This window comes from Sceloporus occidentalis, unplaced genomic scaffold (genome assembly GCF_023333645.1).
Source record: "Sceloporus occidentalis isolate IW3139 unplaced genomic scaffold, rSceOcc1.0.p SCAF_1, whole genome shotgun sequence".
Classification (NCBI taxonomy): domain Eukaryota; kingdom Metazoa; phylum Chordata; class Lepidosauria; order Squamata; family Phrynosomatidae; genus Sceloporus; species Sceloporus occidentalis.
In genome coordinates, this window is record NW_028316981.1 from 180,789,402 (window position 1) to 180,799,525 (window position 10,124).

General features: G+C 44.8%; 1 protein-coding gene across 1 annotated transcript in view; it reads right to left on the reverse strand.

Moving 5' to 3' along the window:
• PLP2 (proteolipid protein 2) overlaps positions 1 to 8,157 on the reverse strand; it is a 29,886-nt gene extending 21,729 nt beyond the window's left edge. The window contains exon 1 of the mRNA XM_089484955.1: positions 8,002 to 8,157. Coding sequence (XP_089341081.1) covers positions 8,002 to 8,094 — 93 coding nt within the window. The 5' untranslated portion in view covers positions 8,095 to 8,157. The remainder of the gene's footprint in view (positions 1 to 8,001) is intronic.
• Positions 8,158 to 10,124: the final 1,967 nt, after the last annotated feature.

Here is a 10,124-nt window from a genome sequence, read left to right on the forward strand (position 1 = left end):
AATCATTCAAATCCATTCCCAGCTATGAAATTGGGACCAGCCAGTCATGATCTCCCAGCCTGACCTACCCCACAAGCAGAGATTAGAGAAGTTACAAGAAATCCCAGAATCTCTCCACCATCACTATCAGTACTTGTAGTTCTTGCAAGAATAACATGGGAGGTGGGGAGGTGGGTGGGGAGGGCTATATATGTCGCCTTGGGCTGCTGGAAGGAACAGCAAAATATAAATGTAAGAACTGCCCCAAATCCTAAGAATAAAGAGCCTAAAAAGGCTGCACAGTAGGCACACTGCCCCACCCAGGGAAGATAAAATCACCGGATTAGGATGCAGACTCCTGGGATTTTACTCTAATTTTCAAGAGCTGAAAAACTGGAAGAGGGTTCTGTTAATTATTAATTAAGGTGGCAGAGACTTGGCAAGAGAGAGACGGAGAGGGTGTAAGATGACTAAAGCCAACTGGTCTGGTACAGATGGCAGAGAAAGAGTGGCACCCATCAAGGAAATAAAGAAATGTTGCCTCACCCCTTTTTTACAAAGTCAATGGGGGGGGGGGATTCTACTCCACACCTAAATCTCTCTGAACCAGGGGTTGGAATTATCCAACTCCCTGGAGCTGTTGAACTCAGAGCTCCTCAGCACTGACTGTGCTGATTAAAGCTGATGGGAGCTATAGTCCAACAGTATCTGGGAGGCCGCATGATTCCTGCTGCTACTCTAAAGATAGGACTGGAACACATGAAATCCATATATATCACCTTCACATATTATCTGGCATCTAAACTAGTGGGACCGCTTGCGCCAAGATTTTGTAGGGTGGAATGTGTCAGCAAGCCACATCCCTTTTCCAGAATAGTTCATTCCATTCCCTTCCCCACATTTTGAGCTTAATAAAGAAAACAAAAATAATGACCATGGAGGATTTACATAAATTCAACCTAGATAATGAGAAAATTGAAATAGTTAAAGATTTCCCAGGTTTGCCATGAGTTGAAGTCTGCTTGAAACCAGCCAACAATAACAACAGCCCCTCCTTCCAATTTCTAAAAGCCATCCCATTCTGTGGCTACTATAGTAAATATGTTGTTGCTGTTGTGTGACCTCAAATCATTTCTGACTTATGGCGACCCTATCTGGAGTTTTCTGGGACTGAATGTGACTTGCCCAAGGTCACTAGTGGGCTTCCATGGCAGAGTGGGGAATTGAACCCTGGTCTCCAAAATCATAGTCCAGTGCCCAAACCACTACCCCAGGCTGGTTCAGTCTTAACTGTCTTTTGTTTTGTTCACAAGTTTGTGAATGTATGTGTTTCAGTAAACTTTGAGGTCCAGCTAAGCCACCAGTTCCTCCTATTTGTGTGTGACTGCTGCTGTTTTTGTTTATATAAAGCTTTACCCATGGAAAACAAGGGAAATACACCTTTAAAACTCAATCACATTACCATAAATCCTCCGTATTTTTGAAAGCTGCTAACATATGTATAAATACACACTCCTCATTACAGGCACAATTATATTTATTATATAATGAGTTCATATGCTGTTCTCCAATAAATCCCTGGGGTATTTTCAAAGTTTGCACACTATATGTACTCTGCACGTATATACAGCCTTTACACATTCATGTTATGTCATTTATGGACTAGGAAGAAAACATGCACACAACAAACAAATCTTTGAGTAAAATATTTACATGTATAAACCCATAGATAAGATTGCAGATGCCAGTCATGGAAATTATCTTTGTATAATCTCATACTGAAATGACTTCTTACTATTTTCCTGCACTCTAGATGCAACCTACAGACAACATTTATGAATGTTTGCATGCAAACCACAGACATATCTGCCATATCATAATATGTACAACATCTCACATCTTGGCAAGATGAAGAGAGAAAAAGCTCACTCCCTATTGGGACCAAGTGACATTTGGGCTTTTCCTCCCCCAGTGATGTCTCTTTGGTGAAGTATAGTGGTTAGAAATGGTACACTGGGATTTGGGAGATCCTGGTTGAAGTCCCTTTGAGCCATGGAACTCACTGGGTGTAGTCACTCTTCTTTCAGTAATCTCTCTTGAAGGATTGTGAGGGGAAAGGTGTGGTATAAATGCAACTAATAAAATATACACATAAATTCCAGCTGGTGTCCATCATTTCTTGGCACCTGAAGGTGCTTGTTTTCCTCTTTGCTCACTGCGCCTTATGTATCATCCCATCTGACAGGTACTGTCAATCCTGGATTGAGGAGAGAGCTAAACGCCTGAACAATATCAGTTATCCCAATGTAGAGTGGCCCTACCAAATCAAGTGCAAATCAGTACTCACATAAATTCTATTGAATCAATGGGATTACTCAAATTGGGACTAGCAACACCATATAGGCCTATATGACCTCCAAAGTCCTTTGTTGATGTGTGCCTTCAAGTCACTTCCAATTAATGGCGACACTAAGCTCAGCCTATCATAGGGTTTTCTTGGCAAGATTTGTTCAGAGGAAGGGTTGCCTTTGCCTTCATCTGAGGCTGAGAAAACGTGACTTGCCCAAGGTCACCCAGTGGGTTTCTATGGCTCAGCAGGGATTTGAACCCTGGTCTCCCAGAGTCCAACATCCAAACCACTACATCACCCTGGCTTTTACCAAGGTCCTTACCAACTCTGTTTTATTCTGTGTCTATTAGATACTAAGCCTTCAAGCAAAGACTATCTTGAGTTTTAACTTATGCAAACTCATTCACTGTTACATGTAAGTAGGCAAATCTAGCTTCACAAGAATCCTTCTAGTTAAATAATGTGATACCCTCCACCTAAAAAACCCATTTGCTTTCAGGTCAGTTTCCATGAGTGGTAACTGGAGAGTTTGGGGTGTGTATGATTCTATCCTCAATAGACAGACAGCTTAATTCCTTCATTTCAGTGTGTAGACTGTCCCATTACAAGGGCTTTGGGTGGATAACAAACAAGTACCATGAAATCCTATTAAAACTGAATACAATGCAAAGACCAGGCTCCCTCGGTGAAGCAAAAAGCAAGGATAATCAGGTCAGTAATCGTAACAAAGAAAGGGTGAGGGCTGTGTTGCAGTGTACCCCTGATGTGCCTGCTTAGCATTCTTGCAGCTGAGAAGTGGTGGGGGATAGAAGAGCATCAGAGGCAGAAATCTCCGCTTTAGTTTGAACTGTTCTGAACTTTCAAGAGAGCAATCATTCTGCCAGCAGGTTAATAAAGCACAAGACATGGAGGATGGAAATCAATGTTTGATTTGACCGAAGACATCTGTGGGGCGCTTCCCACAGTGGACATCCATATATTTTTGGGAGATCCACAATCAGGATTTGAAAGCTGTTTCTTTCAAATCCTCCAGTGGCAAATCACTGGGGCAATGAAAACTCTCCAGTTTGTAATCCGATGTTGGATCCATTTGAACCTATTTGGGGGATATGGTTTAGCACCCCGGACAGCTCCTTTAAAGTAAAACTAGGACTCTGATCTGGAACAGATAATCCACCCCAAACCACTGCTATGGAAGCAACCAATTGCTCCTAACCATTACTGCTATTGGTCCCCCGCAAACCAGTATTCAGTGATAATTCCTCCTATCGACAAAAACACTGCATTTAACTGTGATGCTGTTTGCAGGGCAGCCCAAGAGATTTTAGGGCACGAGGTGGAGGCAAACAGGGCACCTCACCTAATCAAAGTCAAAGTTTGTTGTTGTTAATCACCATCAAGTTGGCTTTGAGTTATAGTCACCCTATGAATGAGAGACCTTCAAGACACCCTGTCATCAACAGCACTGCACAGGTCCTTGAAACTCAAGGCCATAGCCTCTTTAATGGACTCAATGCAGCCGTAATGTGGTCTCCCCCTTTTCCTGGTGCTTTCCACCTTCCAAAACATTGCCACCATCATTGAGTCAAGTATCTAAAACCACCCAAGTCCTTTCACCACCTGAGGCAGAAAATCCACCAGGGACTTCTTCTCATCCCTGGCAGTAAAAATAATAACAACAAACATTATGCAAAGGGATCATGCAGCACATTTAAGACTAACTGAAAGATAGGGGTTGATAGCATGAGCTTTTGTAGACATGAGCCAGAGGGTTCCTCTAAACTGTACAAAAAATGCAGTTTGACACCACCTTAACTGCCATGGCTCCATCCTACAGAATCCTTAGATTTGTAACTGTGTGAGGCACCAGCACTCATTCACAGAGAAGACTAAAGACCTTGTAAAACTACAAATCCCAGAATTCTATAGGATGGAGCTATACTACTTAAAGGGGTGTCAAACTAGATTATTTATACAGTATAGTTGTACCCTAACTCCTTAGATGCATTTGAAGGCTCAAGTAGGCTCAATTCTACAAAAGCTCATGCTATCAGTTTCTTTCAGTTAGTTTCAAAGGTGCTGCAAGATCCTTTTGCATACTGAGGAACAGCTCTCTACTAATAGTTAACAGCATTTGGGAATAAATGCTAAAGCCAGAAGCACTGCTCAGCAGAGCTACTACAGTGGTCCCTCCACATACGCTGAGGCTAGGGTTGAAGGACCCCCATGAATGTGTACAAACTGCAAATTAAAAAAACCACTATTCTTTTTACCTCGGAGAACACCTCTCTAGGAATCTCCAGGTCCTTCATTGCAACTCTATGGTCAACATCTGTCAGAACTTGATCATAGATAGAATCATGCTGGAGGACTTACAAATGTTTAGAGAAGTATTTTCTCCAGGAATGTCTAAGCTCTCCATGTCTGGCAGAGTTGCACTGGAGGACCTAGAGATTCCCAGAGAGAACATATTAATCAAAAACCGCAAATAATCAAATCCATACAAGTCAAAGCCACAAATGTGGAGGGCCAACTGTACTTGTAAGAAGCAACCACCATTGGTGTGCAACTCCTTCCTCCTTCATCCCAGATGGATTTCGGGATGGATGCCACTTCTCTGTATATGCTTGAAAACTCTCTTAGCACTTCCGTGGAACACTGGTACTGAAAACTGGTTCTGTAGCTTCATGCTGTCTCACATTAAGAGTACAATCCCAAGTGGAAATATTCCAAAGCAAGTCTCACCCAGGCCAGTAAAACTGCCTCTATACTGCAGAATGAATACAGTTTGACACTGCTTTAACTGCTATGGCTCAATGCTATGTAATTCTGGGGTGTGCATTTTTGTGAGATATTTCGCCTTCTCTGTCAGAAACCTCTGGTGCCACTACAAATTCCAGGATTGCATAGGACAGAGCCATAGCAGTTAAAACAGTTTTAACCTGAATTAATTCTGTAGTGTAGATGCACTCTCTACTTCAAGTAATGGTCTCACAGAGCAGGAACCTCAAGCTCTAGTTCAAGGGAGATGTGACAGAGCTGGAGGAATGCCATATTCCCTTCTCCTGAGACTCTTGTGCTTTTTAACAGCTGCGTAAAAAACTGGAATTCAACAGGTGGAGCTTCTTCTAGTGTGGGGAGTCAATGTAATGAAGCAAGCGTCACTGAATAAAGTTTTGGTTTGTCTTAGGCACACACGACACACAGAAGAGCATTGCCAGAGAATAAAAGCTAGCAATTCTAAGCATGCAAAGTGACAGGATCGCTAAACAAATAGTTGGCTCTCTATAGCCACAGATTCTTTATCCATGGATTCAAGCATCGACAGCTTGAAAATTCAAAAGAAATATTTAAATGCCAAAAAGCAAGCCATGATTTTGCCATTTTATATAAGGGACACAATTTTGCTATCCACTGTGTTTAACAGGACTTGAACATCCACCGATTTTTGGTATCTAGGGCGGTCCTGGAACCAAATAGCAATAGCAACAGCACTTTCCATTTCTATACCACTTCATAGTGAACTCAGCTCTCTGTAGGCCGTTTACAATGTGTTAACAATTGCCTGCAACAGTTACTTTAAGTGCTATAGCTCCATCCTATGGAACTACACCACCACCACCCCTGCAGCAGATACCAAAGGACCACTGTAGAACTGAATTGACAGAAGGTATGTCTCCATCCTGGGTCTCTTTTTAGTCAACTGTCTGGTAGCCACTGTGGTTGGATCCAACCGAGGGACATTCTCTTCCAGACACACACACACACACAGACACACAGAGACACACACTGACCCAGCCTTGTCTGTATGTGTGTACCAAGCCAGGCAGAGTGAGTCATCCTGAGAGCTGTGTGCGCACATGGTGCAACAGGCGGGTGTGGGGGGGGGGAGAGGGCTCAGCCGCACCCAAAAAACATGGCCCTGAGCAAAGACGGCATTGGCAAGGCAGGAGGCAGCTCTCCAAAACCCAAAGGACTCTAGGAAAAACAACAGCAGTCAGAGGAAATTGCACATAAACTGCATGCACCCGGTTCGTTTTCCTAAAACTGGCATTAAAAAAAGGGAAAAAACCAGGAGGGATCCTGGCTCTCTGCCCAGATCCTTAGCATTCCTCTCTGCCCTCTTTCCAAGGATGGCCCCATGCACACCCCTGGCACCGCAGGGTCTATGGAGTCTTGCTTTTTCTAAAGACAGTGCCGTGTTGGTCTGGGGAATCTGTCTGCAAAGGGATCTCGCCACACTTTTGAGAGGCATAGGGTGCATCCGCACTATAGAAATCATGCAGCTTGACACCACTTTAAGTGATAGACCTCCATCCTATGTAAATTTGGGATTTGCAGTTTTATGAGGGTCAAAAACACACTGCAGAAATAATCCAGGTTGAAACCGCTTTAACTGCCCTGGCTCAGTGCTATACAATCCTGGGGTTTGTAGTCTGTTTTGGCACCAGAGCTCTCTGACAGAGAAGGCTCAGTGTCTCACAAAACTACAGTTCCTGCAATTCCCTAACACTGTGCCAGGGCAGTTAAAGCGGTCTGAAACTGGGTTATTTCTGCAGTATGTTTTGGACCTGTGATGGTGTTTGTCTTGCTGTGTGCCTTCAAGTCAGTTCTGATTCTTGGTGAACCTATCATAGGCTTCTCTGGGGCTGAGAGAGTGTGACTCCCACCCAAGGTGGGCTTCAATAACTGATACCATTGTAGCTGTTGGGTGCTTTTGAGTCATCCCTGACTTATGGCGGCCCAAAGGCGGTGGACCATGCCTGGGGTTTTCTTGGCAGGCTTTTTCAGAGGGGGTTCCCCTGAGGCTGAGAGGGAGTGACTCGCCCAAGGTGGGTTTCCATGGCCAAGCCGGAATTCGAACCCAGAGCCTCCAACCGCTATGTCTCTGACGCTGAGCTTTAGCGGATGCCATGAGGCAGAAAGGAACTCCATTTGACATCCCTTTCCATTGGGGGCAAAGAGACAGAAGAGTGCCAGATTATACACAACACAAATACACAAACACAAACACAACCAGAGGGAAGTTGAGTTTTGAGAGCCATCTTCTCTTCCAGAGTCATTCCCAAAGGAGGAGCCCCTTCAAGAAAAAAGGAGGGAGCCTTGAAGGAGCCCCTGAGGGACTTTGGAAAGGGATCGAACTTTTCCCTCCGTTTCTCTGAGGCTGCATCCACACAGCAGAAATAATCCAGTCTGACACCACTTTTAACTGCCCTGGCTCTATACTTAGAATTATGGAGTTGGAAGAGACCCCAAGAGCCATCCAGTCCAACTCCATTCTGCCATGCAGGAACTCTCCATCAAATAGAATCCTATTTGGGGATCTGACAGAGGCTACATCCGCACTGCAGAAATGCTCCAGTTTAACATCGCTTTAACTGTTGTAGCACAAGGCTATGGAATGGTGGGGACTACAGTTCCCGCTCTGGGGCCACAACAAACTCATAGCAAAGAGCCAGACAACGAGTTAAAGCGGTGCCAAACCGGGTTATTCCTCCAGTGTGGATACATGAAAGCTCCTGCTGCTCCTTTCTTTCTTTCTTTCAGTGAGAGTCTCCAAGTGCTGCAAGAGCATGCAGGATGCCCTAGCAAGGAAGCGTGGGAGTTAAAGCGGGATGAGAGCGGGTTCTTGTTGCGGTGCGGACGGAGGGAGGGGAGGGATGGCTGCTTACGATTTCGGCGCCCAGAAGGAGTCCCTTGTGGGTGCGGAGGAAGGTGCAGAACTGGCCCATGCAGCCCTTGGAGGAGTCGCTGGAGGGGTCCATGGTGGCTGGCCTCTCTGGCAAGGCAAGGCAAAGGCTGAGGTGGGGCTGGCAGGCAGGCAATCCACGCCTTGGAGGAAGGCTTGGCCCTGGCCCTCCCAGTAAAGCCTCCCAAGGAAGGAAGGGAGGAGGAGGAGGAGGAGAGGCCTGGCTTCTCCTTCCGTGCTCCAAGCCCATGGCCACTCTCCCTCCAAGAGCCCCTGCCCAACCTCCAAACCCAGACCTGGCTCCTCCATCCCATCTGCCATGCAGCCTTCCTCTCTCCCTCCTTCCCCTTTCCCAGCATGATCACCTTTTCCTATGGGTCCTCCCTTCTCATGATGTGGCCGAAGTACGACAGCCTCCCTTTGGCCATCTTGGCTTCTTCCAGGGAGGCTTGGTCTGCTCCAAGACTCCTTGCTTTCTCTTTGGGGCCACCCTTGCAACCCAGAAGCCGAGCATCATGGAGCTTTAGCACACGAGTGAGAGCCTACGAGTTAAACGAGAGTTGAGTTACATTCGAATGTAAACAGAACTTGCACATTTGGAAAGTTTATCACACTAATTGCTAATCTCGATAGTGTGATAAACTCCATAGAGCTGGAAGAGACCCCAAGGGGCCATCCAATCCAGCCCCATTCTGCCATGCACCCCCAAGAGAAAGAAGTTGAAGAGAGTATGTGAATGTAGTGTTGTAGCATTGGGTGAGGAATTGGGCAAGGCCAAGGGGAAGGGAGAGGAATGAAAATCAAGCAAACCGGAAGGTATAAAAGACAGAGAAAGGGCAGGAAGACTTTGGAAGGGGTAAGGAGGAAGGGGATGGTCTGTAGTGCCCCTTCATTCAGATATAAAAATAAGATGTGCTCTTCTTCATCCGAGGACGGTTTTGTTGGGGCGGTAGGATGATAGTGATATTGCGTTTTGAGGTATGGAATTGATCTACTGTATGATGATATGGATGCATTTTATTTATTTTATATTTGTCACATTTCCATGCTCTGTTTATTTTAATTAGATATTTTAAAACTCTTAACTACAGTATGTTTAATTCTTTTTTTAAGGGGGGGTGTCGTAATGCTGTTGAAATTTTGTGTGTCTAAATTTTAATTGTTAGCCGCTTTGATTGTTTTATTACAGAAAAGCGGGGCAGAAATAAAAGTTTTGTTATTTATTATTTATTATGTACTATTTTAAATTTTAAATTGTTTAATAATAATAATAATAATAATAATAAATTCTAATAAAAAGTACCCCTGACAGGTGGCCATCCAGCCTCTGTATAAAGACCTCCAAAGAAGGAGACGCCACCACATTCCAGAGAAACGTGTTTCCCTGTCAAACAGGACGTCCCCCCTAAAGTTGAGGTATGTACAGCGCTGTGTACATTTACAGTGCTTTAGAAATAAACTATAATAATAATAATAATAATAATAATAACAACAACAACAACAACAACAACGTGGGGGGGGGTGACACCATGAGATACCGCACCGGATGACACTAACCCTAGGAATGCTACTGCTGTCAGAAGAGAACAGGGAGAAACAGGTTGGTTCCCAATTGGCAAAAGGGTCAGACAAGGCTGCATCTTATCACCGTACCTGTGTAACTTATATGCAGAACATATTATAAGGAAAGCAGCCTCGAATGCAGAAGAGGGAGGAGTGAAAAGAGGAGGGAGGAATATCAGCCATTCAAGATATGAAGATGACACCATTTTCCTGAATAATAAAAGAACCCCCTGGAAGGGCACATGGCTGTGCGAAAACAGGCTGCAGCCTCCAAGGAAAGCTGAAGGGGAAGAGCCCTTTGAAACATGCTGGGGCTTACTCCTGAGGCAGCACAGGTGTCAAGGCATGGCTGTGGGAAAGCACTACCAATTGCCTGTGGAGCAACCATGGAGTGGCTGTACAACCCATAGAGCAGAGGTCTCCAACTGAGCCCACACCCCCAGGAGGTTTGTTGTTGTCACTGCTGTTGTTGTTAACTGCCCTCAAGTCATCCCAGGCTCATGATTACCCTGTGGATTAGACATCTCCAAAAAACCCTGCCCT